Source organism: Macaca thibetana, chromosome 17, assembly GCF_024542745.1.
Source record: "Macaca thibetana thibetana isolate TM-01 chromosome 17, ASM2454274v1, whole genome shotgun sequence".
Lineage (NCBI taxonomy): Eukaryota > Metazoa > Chordata > Mammalia > Primates > Cercopithecidae > Macaca > Macaca thibetana.
In genome coordinates, this window is record NC_065594.1 from 92,501,667 (window position 1) to 92,520,321 (window position 18,655).

Below are 18,655 nucleotides of genomic sequence, written 5' to 3' on the forward strand. Positions count from 1 at the left end.
CCAGGCCACAGCCTGGCCCCTGAAATCAGTCTCTGGAGTGAAGCTGGCCAGGGGCTTCTGGAAGCTTCTGGAGCTCCTCAGGGGCTGAGTGGTGGTGGTGTGGCAGGAGGGGCTTCAGGGGGCTCCTCCTTCTCTCCTCAGGTCCAGATGTTGAGTCCTTACCCCGCTGCATCCGGCACTGTCCCTAGGCCTCAAGTTAAATGGCCATGAAAACCAAGTGAACCTTCAGTAAACAGAAAAGACTCCAGACAAGGCCTGCCGTGTGTCTCCCAAACATCCCCTGCAGTTTGCGTCTTGTGTAATGTCCCTAAGCAAAGTTCAACAGTTCTAGTACAAAAACTCCCCCAAAAAGTCATGAGCTGGGCAAAACCGTTCGTAAACAGATGTTGCGAAGTTAGGGAAAATCAAAGTGGACAGGTGTTCGACCTCCCAGAAACGGTCTGAGGAGGGGCCTGTCTCCCAGCGTGGACGGGAGGGCGTTCCTGGCCTGCCCGCTCTGAGGCCTCCTCCATGGAGCCAGCCGTCGGGCTCCTCGCCAGCCCTTGCTGGAGGAGCGGCTTCTGCCTCGGAACTAGCACGTGTTGGGCTGCATTTCCTAGGCAGCAACGTGGTCCCCACAGCCCCAGAGGTAAACCCTGGACTTGGATTCCCGTTTCTGGAAATCAAAGGTTGAGTGGGGTCCAGAGAGAACTCGGGAAAAATTTACAAGTGAAGCCCGCCATCGCCATCCCTGTCTGCACCCCTGGTTCCTGCCACACTGGGTGCCCGGTGCCCGTGCCCGCCTCGGGATAGAAAGGAAACCAGAGGCTGCAGAGAGAAGGGCCTGGGGGGTCGCAGCTCAGCATCTGCCGAAGCCCCATCCAGAAATAGGGTCTCGTCCAGGGAGGTGCGGGAGGAGGCCTTGGGAGGGAGGCAGCGGGAGGAGAGGCCCCAGTCCTGGACGCGTGCTCGGTGTTAACGTCTCAGCTCTGTGGGCTCCTGCGCTGCTGTGGCGGGGATTTTCTCTCTGCCTGAACATCTCCTTCATAAGTAAAGGCAAGTGGGTTAAACCCACGTCATCTCCATGTTCACTCAGAATGGGCTAGGCCTGGGCCAGGGGACACTCTGTGACCTGAGACCCCCAGAATCCCCTGAGGGAAGCCCAGCTCTGTTTCGGGAAATAACTGAAGTGGCTGCTCGTGTGAGGTGAGACCCTGAGGACCGCAAGCAGCAGGCGGTCACGGCGGGGAGCAAAGAGGGGGGAAGTGATTCCCCCGAGAGTGAGGGAGAGACAACCTGCAGCAAAGCCCCATCGCCTCCCGCAGTGACTCCTCCGCTCCCCCTGGGAGACCCCTCAAATTCTCCAAACCTTGCTTCCCTCTGCCCTCCTGGAGCTTGGCCATTTCAGCACATGCACTGCCATCCTCCCAGTCGTTCAGCCCAAACCTTGAAGCCATGCTGCCCGACCCCATTCATCATGAATCCCATCAGCTTCCCCTTCGTGAAGCATCCAGACTGCAAACGTGCTTCCCGCTGCATGGCTGCACCCCCGCCCCGTCCGGGACTAGCCAGCAGCCTCCCTTTTGACTTCTCTGGAATGTTCTGTTCTCCACACAGCAGCCAAGTGATCCCTTCAGAGCACAAATCTTTCCATGTCAATTCCTGTTCCCTCCAGTATCTTCCTAACACAGTGGAAAGGAAACACCAGGTTCTTACCTCAGGCTTCAAGTGCTGATACGGTTTGGCTGTGTCCCCACCCAAATCTTGTCTTGAACTGTAATTGCCATAATCCCCACGTGCCGAGGGAGGGACCCGGTGGGAGGTGATTGGATCATGGGAGAGGTTTCTGCCACGCTGTTCTTGGGACAGTGAGTCTCATGAGATTTGATGGTTTTATAAGCATCTGGCATTTCTGCTGCTTGCACTCGTTCTCTCTGCTGCCACCCTGTGAAGAGGTGCCCTCTGCCATAATTGTAAGTTTCCTGAGGCCTCCCCAGCCATGTGGAACTGCGAGTCAACTAAACCTCTTTTCTTAAATTACCCGGTCTTGGGTATTTCTTCATAACAGTGTGAGAAAGGACTAATACAAAGGGCCTACATCTGAAAGCAGCAAATTACAACCCTAGGGCCAAATCTGGCCCCTTAATAGCTCTTATAAATAAAGCTTTATTGGCACAAAACCAAGTGTTCATTCATGATTGCCTGTGCTGCCTCTGATACAATGGTGCTGAGCTGTAGTGACAGACACCATTTGGCCCTTCCCCCCTTTCTCCCTCCTCCCTCCCTCCCTCCCTTTTCTCCCCTTCCTTCCTTCCATCTTCCATCCTTCTCTCCCTCACTCACTCCTTTTTCTTTCCCTCGTTCCTTCCTGTGTATTCCACACACACTTAGAACATAAGCTGCATTGTGACTTTGTCCCACCCACTGCTGTGTCCCCAGGCTGGGGCTGTGCCTGTCTCACCTCCAACTCACTACACACGGCATGGGTGTCTCCTTCCACCATGCACCTGCTGCCTTTACCCTCCATTCTCTGTCTCCCTAAATATCTCCCAGGGCCCTCTGAGCCTTCACTGTTCATTTCTCTGCCTGGCCTCAAACAGAAAACGTCAGGAGGGAAGCACACAGCTGTGCAGGTCATGCCCCGAGGCTCCTGCTGCCAGCACCTCCCCCAGCCTGGACTTTGGCTGTGTTTGCAGCCCTGTCCCAGTGCTGCGGGTAGGAATGGCAGGCTGCATCCCGCTGCTCCAGGGCCTGGTCCTGGTCCTCGCCCTCCAGCGTGCGGAGCCCTCAGGTAGGCGTCTGGCTTACCTGTCTGTTGTGCCTGTGCTGTGTCCTTGATTCAGTCCACGGTGGATTTGTAGGTGACACTTTTCCCAGGAGCCGGAGGAGCCCTGAGTGCCCAGACTTGTCTTAATTCCCCTGAAAAAGCCGTTTAGGTCTTTATCATTTGGTGACAAGTATTTGGGACATGATGGTGTCACTTGGGGTCCTCCCAAGAGATGCCCAAATGGAAAGAAGCGTGTGTGCAGGAGATTCGGTGGGGAAAGGCCAGGGAGGGGGGAGGGGGTGGGGCAGGCCGAGCCCAGACTGCAATGTGGGCAGAGAGCGCCTTGGCCAGGCCGGCCAGGAGTGCTCAGTCTTGAGTCAGGAGACACAGCCAGGGAGCAGCCACCCTGCCCGCCTGCCACCCTTCTACCACCAGCCACTTCGCTGGAGGAACAGCCAAGGACTCCATCCTGACTCTGCCTGCACAGGCGTCCAGGAAAGCTGCAAGTCAAACACCCAGCGTCGCTGCTGGCCCCATGGTCTCCTGCTGGCCCCATGGTCTCCCTCTGGAGAGGCTGACCCCCCGCCCCCACCGCCCTGCCCAGCACTTACCGTGGCTGGACTTAGCTGAGCCGTCCCTGCTGTAACCCTCAGCACCGAGAGAAAGAGAGGCAGGATGTGAAGGGCCTGGGCTTTGACCCTCCGGGAGAGGGAGAGAACGTGCTTTGGGGCCCTTGGGCAGGAAGAGCCTCTAGAGACCACAGCCGCGGGCAGACTGGTTTGCCTTCTCCTCCTGGAAATCGCAGAGCCTGCTGCAATGTATAAGTTTCTTCTCTTTGTGTTTTATCAAGATGTTAAATCCTGTGCACAGAGGCAGCACAGGAGCTGATGGCTCTTGGTCCCCAGTTCTCAGCACAATGACCTTTGACCCCAGCTCGGCCTTCCTTCGCACTCGGACCCAAAACCCAGTTGGAGACCTCCCTCCTCCACTTTCCCGACTGAGGCCCGTGGCCTCTCTGCAGAACCTTAATGTATCTGCACTGATCCCGGGGCTGGTCCATTCGCCCAGAGGATGAAGTGCTTGCCTACCTCGGGGGAGGTAGTGGCGGGGTGGTCCTGAGGCTCTCGAAGGCTGAGAGCCTGTGGAGACGGAGGGGCAGGGGCTGGCGACTGGCTGGGGTGGAAGCCAGGCAGTTCTGGAAAGCAGGGCCCTCGGTGCTCCCAGTCACCGTCTTCTTGTCTTGTCTGTAGTATTTCTCCCGGCCTCCAAAGCAAACGACGTTCTAGCGAGGTGGAAGCGCGCGGGCTCCTATCTCCTGGAAGAACTCTTCGAGGGAAACTTGGAAAAAGAATGTTACGAAGAAATCTGTACCTATGAAGAAGCAAGAGAAGTGTTTGAAAATGAAGTGGTCACTGTATGTACCCCCCACCACGAACCACAGGCTTCCTCGTTATTTAGACTTCTGCTGACCCAGGGAGCATCATTTCTCAGAGATTCAGCTTAATTAATTAGCCTATTTACTTACTGATGAGGTTGACACAATCCCAGTTTTACAGATGAGGAAACAATTTAGAGAAGTGACTTAATCCACCCACTGATCCACCCTTACCTACAGCAGGTGAGTGGGGCCGGAAGTCAGCTCAGACCCCACTGGACTTTCTTCAGGTCAGGCAAGGCCCACACACTGATCAGACAGTCCAACACACACGCCGCCCAGCTTGCGGTGACTTTCAGAGAACTTCATGCTTTTAATAGAGACCTTAAAAAAAAACTTGAAAACAGAAACGTCCTCTCTGGGATGCCACATAGTAAGAAAATCATAATCCGTGCTTGGGATTACATAAATGATTTGCTTCACATGTGACTGTGTGTATGCTCTAAATAACACAAGTAAGAATTTGCTATTTTATTTATTTATTTTTTGTATTTTTTTGAGACAGAGTCTCGATCTGTGGCCCAGGCTGGAGTGCAGTGGTGTGATCTTGGCTCACTGCAAGCTCCGCCTCCCGGGTTCAAGTGATTCTCCTGCCTCAGCCTCCCAAGTAGCTGGGACTACAGGTGCCCACCACCACGCCCGGCTAATTTTTTTGTATTTTTAGTAGGGACGGGGTTTCACCATGTTGGGCAGGATGGTCTCAATCTCCTGACCTCATGATCCACCCACCTTGGCCTCCCAAAGTGCTGGGATTACAGGCGCAAGCCACCGCGCCCAGTCTAAAATTGATTCTAAATTAAATGTTGACCTGTTTCTCAAGTATAATTTTTAATGTTTTTAAAATTCTAGTTTCTTAAATACCTATCTATAAGATAACTTATGAAATAGATCATTTTTAATACAACTCAGAGAAATCCTACAGGCATATGAAAAGTGTAAAAATTTTTCAAAGTATTTTGCCCTAAATTTCATTTTTCAAACTTCTGGTACAGAAAATTGTTTTTCATTTACTACTTATGACATTGTTCAAGTTGTTAGAAGTCCAAATATGATCTTGGGATATGCCATTTTTTATACATTTTCTTTCTAGGCTTCAAGTCTGAATAATTCTCCTAATTTTAGATACTCCTACTCCAAACTAAGCGTCCCCACTCCCTACACAGGTACATATCTTTAAAATTCAACTCGGTTTATGAAAAGTGAAAAGGTGATGTGACTTCTCTATCACATGCTTTTGTGGAGGGTGGCGTGGAGATTGGCCCTAGGAGGGAAGGGCCACATTAGGGGCTGTGTGTGGCGGGTTTGTGCCACGTCACAGACTCCGGCTTTCCTCAAATAGGTGCTGGTAAGCACATGTTGAGTAATTTATCTTACAGATACATCTAGTTACTACACATTTAACATAAACAATTAGGCTGTAAAACAGGAAAACCGTGCATTGTTTCAAACACTATTGTCCCATTAGGTGAATAAAATCAACATTTTCTTACCTTCAAGTTCATCTACAGGAAAGAATATAGAAAAACAAATGTCCTGTTTGTAACACTTTTATGTTTTAATTCTAAAGGATGAATTCTGGAGACGATATAAGGGTAAGCGGTTTCCTTCATCTCCTCAGAAGTATTAATTCCTCGGGATGAGGTGAGGGGTGGGCTTAGGACGCTTCATGACCCCAGGTCGGCGGATGCCAAGCCTTTGGCTCCAGAACCCGTGATGTCTCTCCAGGGAAGGGCGCAGCTCGGACTCTGCCCGAGGACCAGGTCAGGAAGCCCCCGGGCTCTGCCCCCAGGGCCACAGGCAGCGGCCGGTTTATCTTGCCCAGCGTCTGGGTAGTTTCTGGGCACTCTGGGACACAGGCCACAGACCAGGAGGCCCCCCCAGAGCAGCTCCTCCATCCGCCTGGCTCCTGGCTCCTGGCTCCTGGCTCCTGGGCTCCTGGTTCCTGGGCTCCTGGGCTCCTGGTTCCTGGGCTCCTGGGCTCCTGGGCTCCGGGCTCCGGGCTCCTGGACTCCTGGGCTCCTGGGCTCCTGGGCTCCTGGTTCCAGGTTCCAGGCTCCTGGGCTCCTGGGCTCCTGGGCTCCTGGTTCCAGGCTCCTGGCTCTTGGGCTCCTGGCTCCTGGCTCCTGGCACCTGGGCTCCTGGCTCCTGGGATCCTGGGATCCTGGGATCCTGGTTCCTGGGCTCCTGGCTCCTGGGCTCCTGGCTCCTGGGCTCCTGGCTCCTGGCTCCTGGGCACCTGACTCCTGGCTCCTGGGCACCTGGCTCCTGGCTCCTGGCTCCTGGGCTCCAGGGCTACTGGCTCCTGGCTCCTGGGCACCTAGCACCTGGCTCCTGGCTCCTGGCTCCGGGCTCCTGGGCTCCAGGGCTACTGGCTCCTGGCTCCTGGCTCCTGGGCACCTGGGCTCCTGGGCTCCTGGCTCCTGGCTCCTGGCTCCTGGGCTCCTGGGCTCCTGGGCTCCTGGCTCCTGGCTCCTGGGCTCCTGGCTCCTGGCTCCTGGGCTCCTGGGCTCCTGGCTCCTGGCTCCTGGGCTCCTGGGCTCCTGGCTCCTGGGCTCCTGGCTCCTGGGGAGCCTCATGCTGCAGCAGGGTCAGAACCTGTCTCAAATTTTGGAAAGTGATGGCCCCCATGGAGACTTTGGTTGCGGGACTCCTCCCGAGGGAGGAGTTCTAGGTGGGCAACTACAGAAGAGCATGGGACAGAAGTGACGTAGATGGAGACCCACAGGGCTGGGGGAGGCCTGGGAATGAGTAAGCAAAGAGCTGCAGCCACCACCAGACAAGCATGGAGACAACTGGGCACAGAAGGAAGCGGGAGAGGCCTGGGAGGCCGGAGAAGGGCTGATGGGGCGGGACAGAGGGGGCCACATGCGGACGAAGAAAGGGTGCCCAGCAGAGTGGGAGGCACCGGCAGCCGGACCTACGTTCTGAGCGGGAGTGTCCTGGGGGCCAGACGACAGCATGGGGAGCAGCACGAGTGGGCTCAGTCTCCGTCCCTGCCATCCCCTGCCCCCCAGCCTCCTCCTGCTCAGGTCCCCGTCTCTGCCACCTCCCCCCATCCTCCTCCTGCTCAGGTCCCCATCCCTACCGCCTCCCCCACCCTCCTCCTGCTCAGGTCCCCGTCCCTACCGCCTCCCCCACCCTCCTCCTGCTCAGGTCCTCGTTCCTGTCACCACCCCCGCCCTCCTCCTGCTCAGGTCCCCGTTCCTGTCACCACCACCCTGACCCCCACCCTCCTCCTGCAGGTGGCTCCCCGTGCATCTCCCAGCCCTGCCTCCACAACGGATCTTGCCAGGACAGCATCTGGGGCTACACCTGCACCTGCTCCCCTGGCTATGAGGGCAGCAACTGCGAGCTGGGTGAGGCCCCGGCCGTCCCCTTCCCCCAGGGCCTCCCTGGGCAGGCAGGCCTCACATCCTCGGCCAGGGTCCCAATGGGCCCCTCTTGGGGTGTAGACACGAAGGTGCCTGTGTGAACCACAATTTGGCTCACCCCAGTGGATTCCTCTCATCCCAATCAGATTCTCCTCTGGAAACCACACCCGGTGGGGCTGGCAGAATTCTGAGTTGCCCCTTCCAGACAGGTCCCCCATACTTTTCATGGCATGGGCCCCCTCTCCTCCCCACCCCCACCTCAACCATTCACAATCTGCTCACAGGCTGGGGGTCACACACAGGCGTCCTCAGGGCTGGACCTACCCCAGTGGGAGACTGCAGACCAGGAAGACGAAAAGCACATAAACAAATATCCTTAAATATCCGCCAAATGTCAGTGTCCGTAATCGCCAACTACAGCAACAAGTGTGCTCCGTCCTCAGCACCGCTGGTCAACTCGGAGCCCGTTTCTCTGGGGAAAAACCTTCCTTCCGGCCCAGCCCTCTCCTCCGAAATCCGGATTTCTGCTCCATCTGCCTCCTTGATGCCTCAGCTAGTGCCTTCACAGACATCCCAAATTTACCACGCACCAAACGGGGCTTTGACCTTCACCCACCTGCCCCTTTCTTAATCTCCGCCCTCTGGGTGGACAGCCCCCATCCCCGCTGCTCGGCCAGCACTGACGTCTCACTCACCCCTCCCATCCCACGACCCCGCCTCACAGCAGCACATTGAAGGGAACAGCCAGTGCAAGGCAGCAGAGAAAACAGGTGTGTGGATTACAGTCCACGTGGAAATACATCCAGGGCCACATTTTCTAAGAACAGATGGAAGTGCCATCACTCATGGAGTCTTTTTTAAAAATTTTATTTATTTATTTTTTTGAGACGGAGTCTTGCTCTGTCACCCAGGCTGGAGTGCAGCGGTGTGATCTCAGCTCACTGCAAGCTCCGCCTCCCGGGTTCACGCCATTCTCCTGCCTCAGCCCCCTGAGTAGCTGGGACGACAGAGGCCGGCACCACGACCGGCTCCTTTTTGTATTTTTAGTAGAGACAGGATTTCACCGTGTTAGCCAGGATGGTCTCCATCTTCTGACCCCGCGATCCACCCACCTTGGCCTCCCAAAGTGCTGGGATTACAGATGTGAGCCACCGCGCCCAGCCTCACTCATGGAGTCTTTGTTTTACATGCACATTCCTGAAATACGGAAGTCTGGCAAACACTGACACAAAGGGCAACGGTCTGAAGAGAATGAGGACACATGGACCAAAACACCAGAACTCTGTGTGCAAGGCTGTAATCAAATGCCAAGCCAGCATTTCTGGTCTTTTTTTTTTTTTTTTCTTTTCAGCTAAAAATGAATGTCACCCGGAGCGGACTGATGGGTGTCAACACTTCTGCCTTCCAGGACAGGAATCCTACACGTGCAGCTGTGCTCAAGGCTACAGGCTTGGTGAGGACCGCAAACAGTGCGTTCCCCACGGTGAGTGCTCAGACCACAGCAGCCTCCAGCTTCCAGTGCCAGTGACCCTGTCCACATCCTCCTTCCTTCTTCTGTAGTATTGGGTGAAGCCCACAGATTTGTGATAAGGAGTTGCCACGACTCAGAAGGTGGTCCGCGTCTCCATGCTGGAGCAATGGCAATGCTAGAAAGTGCAGTTTCTGTCACTCGTGCTTGCTCGGACCACGCTGAGCTAAACCATGAGCGCCGTGAGGGGGTGGCTTAACTCCAGTCTGAGTGTCTGTGTGAATTATTGCACATTCATCAGCATTAAGGATACGATTATAATGGTTAGTACCACAGCCGGAATTATGCAATGGTTAACACCACAGACAGAGTCCGATATTCACTGGGAAGGCGCTGATTTTTATTCTCATGTCGCTGCCGCAAATGCAGACCAGTGTGCCTGTGGGGTGCTGACCTCCGAGAAGCGTGCACTGGATCTACAGGACCTCCCGTGGCAGGTAACAGAGCGCTCTCCGCGTGCTTCAATTTATTGTTACGACTTTCACCTTACTTGTCATTTCCTAAAGAGAAATGTAACGACTAAGTGAATCAGTCATCCTGACTTCGATGGGCTACTGACTACATTGACTAACCTCTATTCCCACTTCAAAGTGTTTTCTAATGCCAAGTTCATAACTTCAGCTGTCTTCATTGCTTGCCTCAAATACAAAAGGATAGCATTATTTACAGCCCCCAAGACCTTTCCTCTGCAGTTCCAAACTGTTACCAATGTCATTTCCTCAGAACATAAGCATCTCGAAGTCACAGCACGCCTGGGAAGCGCTTCAGCGATGGGCTGCCCCAACCTGGGGACCTGGGTGTCGTCACAGAGCGGCTGAGTGGCAGCTTGGGCTGACTCTGACCAGCTCAGGGACTGACTCTGCTCTCGGCTGCTGGCCTGGCTGGCATTCTAGCTTTGTTATTTTGTTCACTAAATTTCTCTAGTTTGGCATTCACTTTTGTTCTTCTCCTTTTCCCTTCCTTGGCTGATTTAGAACTTAACCATTCACTTGTTTTGGGGGGGTTTTTTTGTTTGTTCTGTTTTGTTTTGAGATGGAGTCTCGATCTGTCACCCAGCCTGAAGTGCAGTGGTCCAGTCCCAGCTCACTGTAACCTCCGCCTCCTAGGCTCAAGCGCTTCTCCTGCCTCAGCCTCCTGAGTAGCTCGGATTACAGGCATGCGCCACCACGTTCGGCTGATTTTTATTTTTAGTAGAGACGGGGTTTTGCCATATTGGACAGGATGGTCTCGAATGCCTGACCTCAAGTGACCCACCCGCCTCAGTCTCCCAAAGTGCTGGGATTACAGGCATGAGCCTCCATGCCTGGCCTCATCTTCACTTTGTTTATTTAATGGTCACTCTTGACACATAAACATCCATATTCAGCACATGTAAAGTCAGCTATTTCTCCCTCCTCAGGCTAAGTCCCAGCACCTCATTCTGGGTCCATTTGCTGTCTGGCCAGTATTTTATTCTTTTCTTGCTTTCTGTATAGCTTCACAAAATGGATATTACGATTTTTTTTATTATGGTTTTATGCCACCAACACTGGCTTTGATTTACTTACCTCATTTTCCACTTTCCTTGCCTTTCACACCTCTAACACTATTATCTCCTTCTGCCTGAGTATATCCTTCAAAACAGCCTTGTCCAACAGAAACGCAATGTAAACCACATAATTTAAAATTTTCTAGTAGCCACAATAAGTAAAAGCATGTGAAATTAATTTTGATAATATATTTTATTTAACCCAATATGTGTCACTAGTTCCCCATGTAATGAATATAAACATTATTGAGGCATTTGCCTTTTTCCTTTACACTGAATCTTTGGAATCTGGTGTGAATTTACACTGAGGTGCAGCCCTCATGTCCACATCTGTACCCAGGTGTGGCGCCGTGTGGATGGCACAGCCTCAGGGGCCCCCTTCGTGAGGGCCTATGAGTAACAAGCCCCTGAAGTTTCTGTGTGTGACATGCTTCAGTTTCCCCTGATTCTTACAAGATAGCTCTGCCCAGCCCACTCTGGCAGCCGTGTGGACTGGGAGAGAACAGGATGGAGCTCAAGGACTTGAAGCCACCCAGCTCCAGGGTAGAAAGGAAGAGACTGAAGGGAGGCAAAGCAGACAGAGTGATGGAAGGCGGGGATGGAAGCGGGAATGGTCTATCACCAGCTTCGTAAACTTCCTCTCAATCTTTTATCACCTTTCCTCCCCAAGCTTTCTAAAACAGTTCTTCCTATCGCTGTCTGCCCCATAAGTGCACTGAGGGTGGGTACCTGGGAGGCCCAGAGTGCAGTGGTCCTCCATAGGTGGTGACAGGGTCTGGCTCTACCACCTGCAGGCTGTCTCCAGCTTCCCAGCTTACCCAACTGAAGACAGGGTGTGGTTCTAGTCTGTAACCGTAGCACTCATACCAGCAAGGCTAAGAGCCATATAACCGAGGAGGTGGCATTCTCTAAACACAGCTGGTGTGTTTAAGACACAGGACATTATTGGCTTAGGCAGGCTACATACTATTAGATTTTTACTCCAGTATTATACATTGTCCTGAAGTTATTTAACTGAATATATGGAATTCCCTAAAACAAACTTTGAAAAGGAGAATAATTAAGTGTCCTAGCACGATATAGGGTTGAAGATTATTTTTAGAACTTCCTTGTTTCTTACATCCTAGGGAAGAAATTTTACTAAAAGTCTGGCAGACTGATGGCATAAGTGCCCCCTTTTCTCGAACTTGGTTTTATCCCCTTTAAAGTGAGGATCTCACCCCCAGAGTTGCAGTGAGGATTACAGAGAATGTTCTTGACTTATGGTAGGTATTCAACAAGTGGCAGCTATTACTCATAAACACATAAAGAGTTCCAGGAACGATGCCATGGTAAAGTTGAAAACTCTTTTTTACTTTGCTCAGCATTTTGTATTTTATCAGACTGTTGAAAATTGTAACACTTAACACTTCCAGAGCCAGCACCCGTACTATGTGGGTACATGCTTTATTTCATTTAATCCTTCAAATAACTTGTTTTCTCCTTTTGCATCCCTGATAATATTATTTGCTCTAAAATCCCCTTTGTCTGATATGGATATAGCCACTTTAGCTTTCTAATTATTAGTGTTAGCATTATCTTTTTCCAATCTTCTACTTTTAACCTATTTGTATTTTTATAAAGTACATGTTTAAAAAATAAATAAGGTACATGTTTTATATGTAGTATATAATTGGCTTTCATTTATATCTCTCTGTCTTTTAATTGGGGTATTTAGGCCATTTTACATTTATTATAATTGCTGATATGTTTAGGGCTAAAGCTATCATCTTGCTATTTTTTTTTCTCATCTGTTCTTTCCCCCTTTTTCTGCCTTCTGTTAGATTAACTATATCTTGTTAGGATTCTGTTTTCGCTCCTTTGTTGGTTTACCATCTCTGGTTCTTTGTTGGTGGTTGCTTCCCAGTTTGGAGAATACATCTTTACCGTATCACAGTCCACTCCACCTTCGCCGACGCCACATCCGCTCACTGTAGCGTGAGTCCTTAGCTGGGACCGCAGGTGTGCACCACCACCATGCACAGCTAGTTTTTAAATTTCATGTAAAGACGGGGTCTTGCTATGTTGCTCAGGCTGGTCTCAAACTCCTGGGCTCAAGCAATCCTTCCACCTCTGCCTCCTAAAGTGCTGGGATTACAGGCACAAGCCACCGTGCCCGACCGGCCCATTATTTTCAGATTTTTTTTTCTCTCCTCCTCCTCCCTGCTCTTTTTTGGGAATCTAACTACATGTATCTTAAGCTGTTTGAAGTTCCATAGCTCAGAGACGGTCTGTTCGTTTTTCAAAGATCTCCTTTCTTTCCGTGTTTTACTTCTGATAGCTTCTGTTGTGACGCCGTCCAGGTCATCGATCTGTTCTTTTGCAATGTCTAATCTGCCATTCTTCCTGGGCAGGGGATGTTTAACCTCATATACTGTAGCTGTCATCCAAAAATTTAATTTAGGCTTTTAAAACTACATATTTTTGTCTCTACTTAACTTTTTGAATATTTGGACTATAGTTACAATCACTGTTTAATTGTCCTTGTCTACTAGTATCTGTCCGTGCTGACTCAGTTTTGGGAGATTTTTCTTCTCATTATGGGTCACATTTTCCTGTGTGTTTGTATGCCTGGTGATCCGTAACGGGTTTCCAGACATTGTGAATTTTATCTTGTTAGGTGCTGAATATTTTGTGCTCTATACATACACTTGGATATTGTCCTGGGACTCAGTTAAGTTGGAAATACTTTCATCCTTTGGCATACTGCTCTTAAGATTTGTCAGTAGGACCAGGGCAGTGCTCAGTCTAGAGTTATTCTGAGTACTGAAGTGAAACCCTTCTGTGCATCCTGCCCCGTGCCCCCGAGTCAGGGATGTTTTAACTCAGCTGGTGGAATCGCTATTCCCAGCCTGCGTGAGTGTCTAGCACGGGTCCTGCTCACCCTCCTGAGTGGTTCTTTCCTGGCCATTATTAGTCTCCATGTGCACATGTGATCACCACTGCTCTGCTGAAAACTGCTAGGCATGCGGCCATCCTCCAGCATTCTCTACCAAGCTCTCTCCTCTGAAGGACTCTGTTCTGCAAACTCCAGGCACTGTGGCCTCACTGGGCTCTCAGCTTTCTCTCTTCAATTTAGGGAGTTGGCAGGGCTCCAACTGAGATGCCCCGTCCTGCCCTGTGCCAGGGAAATTCTGGACAGTAGCTGAGACAGTTGTTTCTTGGGGATTACAGTCCCTGAAAACCATCATTCCACAGATTTTGTCCATGTTTTGCTTCAGGTGGGAGGGTCAGTCTGATCACTGTTACCTCACCTGGGCCGAAAGGGGAAGTGCCGGCCCCATTTAATCCCTGAGCAAATAAAAGCTTAGATTGTCAGCAATTCGATAACAATCCTGTAGCCATTTGAGTGCTGGGGCAAGATTCAAATACGGCTGTCTGCCTTTGGAGTCCATATCCCTAACCAGTAGACTTTACTGCCCCTAATCCCGCAAACTGTCAGCAGCTATTTATTGCCTATTTTGATTTTTAAAGGTAAAGTTAACAAATGCCGAAGGAAAAGACTTCTGTGGTGGTGTTATAATACAGGAAAACTTTGTACTGACAACAGCAAGATGCTCACTGTTACACAGGAATATCAGTGTAAAAACATGTAAGTATTTTATCATGAGTTTTTATAAAACCACATTGGAAATACACTATTCTATGTAAGAATGAAATGAAAAATTTAAAATTGGACTGTTTGTTTCTAATGCAACATAGAACTGAATTTACTGTCAATAAAACTGAGATACTTATAAATTCAGAAAGCACATGCAAAATACCTAGCACACACCGGGGTCCAGCAAGTGCTAACTCACACTCGGCAAGGGAGGCAATCGCGACGGGCAAGTGCTAACTAACACTCGGCAAGGGAGGGAATCGCGACTGGCAAGTGCTAACTCACACTCGGCATGGGAGGCAATCGCGACGGGCAAGTGCTCACACTCAGCAAGGGAAGGAATCGCGACAGTCAAGTGCTAACTCACACTCAGCAAGGGAGGGAATCGCGACGGGCAAGCGCTAACTCACACTCGGCAAGGGAGGGAATCGCGACAGGCAAGCGCTAACTCACACTCGGCAAGGGAGGGAATCGCGACGGGCAAATGCTAACTCACACTCAGCAAGGGAGGGAATCGCGACGGGCAAGCGCTAACTCACACTCAGCAACGGAGGAAATCACAGCCTACTAAGGATGACTTCTTTTCCCACTGAAATCGAGCAGTTGTGGCATAAGAGATGGGTAATTGACTAAAAATCAGAAGAATGGGGCTCGAATCCCTCAGCAGTTGAGACTTTGGGCTGAGACAGTGGCCTTTTCATTGGCTTATCTGTGCCTATTTCTTTTTTTTTTTTTTTTTTTTTTTTTTTTTTGAGACAGAGTCTCACCCTATCCCTCAGGCTGGAGTGCAGTGGCACGATCTAGGCTCACTGCAACCTCCGCCTCCCAGGTTCAAGCGATTCTCATGCCTCAGCCTCCCAAGTAGCAGGGATTACAGGCGCCCACCACCGTGGCCGGGTAATTTCTTTGTAATTTTGTAGAGATGGGGTTTCACCATGTTGGCCAGGCTGGTCTCGAACTCCTGACCACAGGTGATCCGCCGGCCTTGGCCTCCCAAAGTGCTGGCATTACAGGTGTGAGTCACTGCCCCCGGCCATGTGCCTCTTTCCTTATCTATCCAAACACACAATAGCTTCTAGCCCATCGGGAGGCTGCAAAGTTCCGTATTAACCTGTCAACATGCTCTGTAATGACTCTGAAGAACCTCAACATAAATATGTTTTTACTCTTCATCCTTAATTTTTTTTTTTTTTTTTTGAGACAGAGTCTCACTCTGTTGCCAAGGCTGGAGTGCTGTGGCACGATCTCGGCTTACTGCAATCTCCACCTCCTGGTTTCAAGCGATTCTCCTGCCTCAGCCTTCTGAGTAGCTGGGACTACAGGCGTGCACCACCATGTCCCGCTAATTTTTTGTATTTTTAGTAGAAACAGGGTTTTGCTATGTTGGAAAAGCTGGTCTTTACTTCTGGCCTTAAGTAATCCACCTGCCTCGGCCTCCCAAAGTGCTGGAATTATAGGTGTGAGCCACTGCGCCTGGTACCCTTACATATTTTTCAATCAACAAAATAACCTGAAAACCACTTCTCAACAGCCAATGTTTGATTGGCCTGGAGAAGTTCCACATCACTGCTCCCTACTTTTTAATCATTTCACCACACCTCACTGTACTCCAAAATAGAAGAACTGACCTTGACTGTTTTTAAACGCCGTGGCACTTGGTTGCAATGGTGCAATCTGCGAGTGGCCTTTCTGTCCACAGAAAGGGACAGTGTCCACACCATGGGGCAGTGAGCCTGCGGGTCCTCCAGGGTCGGTCTCTCCCTCCTCACGTGGCTCACTGAGAAGCTCGTTTCTGAGCATTATGTCACTCTTGAAAATCAGACTGTAAAGAACTGGTGATTGTTCATGATTTCAGATTTTAACAGAACGAGCCAAGACCCACTGATGATCAAGATAATGCGTGCCCATGTGCACATGTGGTATGACGCGGACACGGGGGAGAATGACCTGTCACTGCTGGAGCTGGAGTGGCCCATCCAGTGCCCAGATGCGGGGCTCCCCGTGTGCACCCCTGAGAACGACTTCGCTGAGCACCTCCTCATCCCACGCACTGGGGGCCTCCTCAGCGGCTGGGCACGCAATGGCACTGACCTGGGCAACTCGCTAACCACGCTGCCTGTCACACTTGTGGAGGGGGAGGAGTGCGGGCAGGTCCTGAATGTGACCGTCACCACCAGGACCTATTGTGAGAGAAGCAGTGTGGCGGCCGTGCACTGGATGGAGGGAAGTGTGGTCACCAGAGAGCACAGAGGCTCCTGGTTCCTCACAGGGGTCCTGGGCTCGCAGCCAGCAGGAGGGCAGGCTCGCATGGTCCTTGTCACCAAGGTCTCCAGGTACTCACTCTGGTTTAAATGGATCATGAACTAACTGAAACCCAGCCAGAAAGAACACAACCTGAAGTGGGATTCCAAGCTTGCATTGCCACCACGGAGCGCACTGAAACTTCACCACACGCTTAGAGGCCGTCACAGTCCCAGGCCACCGCTCAGCCCCAGGCCACCCGCTCAGCCCACGGAGCAGCAGAGCCGCCCTTGCTGGGCCATTTACCGAGCACTGTGACCTTTCTTTCCCTGGATCTCTTTCTCTCAATAGAGACCTTCAGAAAAAACATGAGATGCATTAAATAATAAAATAAGATAATCTGTCAGTCATAAAACAGTCTGGTTTCCAGAACATCTTTCCTTCTCCAAGTCCAGTGTTCTCTGTGCTCAGGGAACAGCCACCCCGGCCCGCACACAGGCGAGTGTGTTCTGGTGCAGAAGCCGCAGCAATCGCCGGTTACAGCAGAAAGTGACCTCCTCTGTCGGTTCCCCAGTTGCCATGGGGACTGAGGACCATGGCTCAGTGCAGCAGCAGCCACTCAAAGCAGGTTGGCAATGGAGGAGAACCACCCTGGGGGTACCTCAGAGAGGCAGCATTAGAGGAAAGGGCCAGGGAGCACGCGAGAGGCTGAGGAGGCATGTCAGCGTCTCACGGGGTTGTGCACCAGCCCTTCTCTGGGAGGGTTCCCACAGAAGGTTCCAGGGCCCCGGGTCAGGGCTGAGCACTGAGTCCCAGCTCTCTGCTCATCCCACCAGGTGGCTCTTAGACAAGTGCTCCACCTCTTCATGCCTCAGGGTCGTCCAGGGTGGAGTCACAGCGCCTCACCAATGGGCTGATGGGCAGCTAGGGCGACGCTCAGCACTGTTGTGGCTTGAGTGTGTGTCCCTTCAAAACTCGAAATTGGAACTTACCCCAAGATGACGGCATGGGGAGGTGGGGCCCTCGGGAGGTGATCAGGCCATGAGGGCTCTGCCAGCCCCTTCCATCTCTTCTCCCACGCGAAGATGCTGCAGCGAGGTGCTATCCTGGAGACAGAGAGCCCTCAGCAGACACCAAATCTGCCGGCACCCAGATCTTGGACTTCCCAGCCCCCAGATCTGTGAGAAATGAGTTCCTGTTGTCACCATGAGACTCCATGGTATTTTGTAGAACAGACCAGGACAGCACATACTGAATCACAGTGACCACCTGCTGTCATGAAGGCTGCAGCTGCAACCCAAGTACCAAAGACAGGGCTGCAGTCCAGCCCCCAGTGAAACTTCCTTGGAGACTGGAGCTCCTAGCGGGGTCTGAATCTGCACTGAAATGGACAGAAATGGTGTAAATGTTCACATTTTAACTCTGACTTAGTTAAGGAAGGGACACAGCTGCTTCTCCACCAGTGTCCTTGAGCGACACAGAGCTCACAGCGGCTGCCTGTGGGAGGTGGGCAGACGAGGGCCGCTCAGCTCAGGCAAGGGTGAGGGCCAGCTGCAGGCGCCTTGGCCAGCAGAGCCTTGTTGAGGAGCACAGAGGACTTTTAAAAAGGGGACTGAAAATGTAGGCAGACAAACAGTCTCTTGAGTTGAAAACAAGTGACACATAACTTGGGTTTTTAAGCCTTACTGTTCTTCAGCACACTCTCTTTCATTTACTCTTTAATCCCAGAATTAAACTTCTTTTCTCCAATCTGTAGATGAAATGGCCCATTTCTCTGAAAGGACCTTGGCGAAAAGCAACACTGTAATTTAAGGCAAATTAATGGGGAGGGGAGTTTAAAATTCACTAGGGTGAGTTTTAAAGTCTTAGTGAATTTTGGCTGTATTATTCTCAAACTACAATAAGGTAATTAAGTCACTGCTTTAAATGCCTACTAATGATTTTAAAATCCGCTAATGAACATGGCAGGCTTTCTGTACACAATGCTGCAGAAATGTCTGCAATCTTGCTTCTGGTACTTCTATTACAAATTTGGATTTACTAAACTAGAGTGGAAGCCCTGCTTGAAAACTATTCCAGGCCAGGCGCGGTGGCTCACGCCTATAATCCCAGCACTTTGGGAGGCTGACGCGGGTGGATCACGAGGTCAGGAGTTCGAGACCAGTC

At 51.4% G+C, this 18,655-nt stretch overlaps 2 protein-coding genes across 6 annotated transcripts in view; one reads left to right on the forward strand and one right to left on the reverse strand.

Annotated features, from left to right (window-relative positions):
- The first annotated feature begins 2,672 nt into the window (after positions 1 to 2,672).
- PROZ (protein Z, vitamin K dependent plasma glycoprotein) lies at positions 2,673 to 16,909 on the forward strand. Of its 4 annotated transcripts, none has more exons than XM_050767034.1 (8): positions 2,673 to 2,770; positions 3,997 to 4,160; positions 5,749 to 5,773; positions 7,424 to 7,537; positions 8,961 to 9,035; positions 9,450 to 9,517; positions 14,122 to 14,239; positions 16,104 to 16,908. In XM_050767034.1, the coding sequence occupies exons 1-8, from the start codon at positions 2,701 to 2,703 to the stop codon at positions 16,613 to 16,615; spliced, it is 1,146 nt and encodes a 381-aa protein (XP_050622991.1). In that variant the 5' UTR covers positions 2,673 to 2,700; the 3' UTR covers positions 16,616 to 16,908. The 4 variants fall into 4 exon arrangements, with proteins under 4 accessions (XP_050622991.1, XP_050622990.1, XP_050622993.1 ...); XM_050767033.1 differs by having other exon boundaries at positions 2,674 to 2,770; positions 8,904 to 9,035; positions 16,104 to 16,907; XM_050767036.1 differs by lacking the exon at positions 2,673 to 2,770 and having other exon boundaries at positions 4,068 to 4,160; positions 9,386 to 9,517; positions 16,104 to 16,909.
- PCID2 (PCI domain containing 2) overlaps positions 8,427 to 18,655 on the reverse strand; it is a 52,387-nt gene continuing 42,158 nt past the window's right edge. Inside the window, exon 15 of one of the 2 annotated variants that reach the window (XM_050767038.1) lies at positions 8,427 to 9,580. The gene's annotated coding sequence lies outside the window, so the exon portion shown is untranslated. The remainder of the gene's footprint in view (positions 9,581 to 18,655) is intronic. The other variant, XM_050767037.1, reaches the window with a different exon arrangement.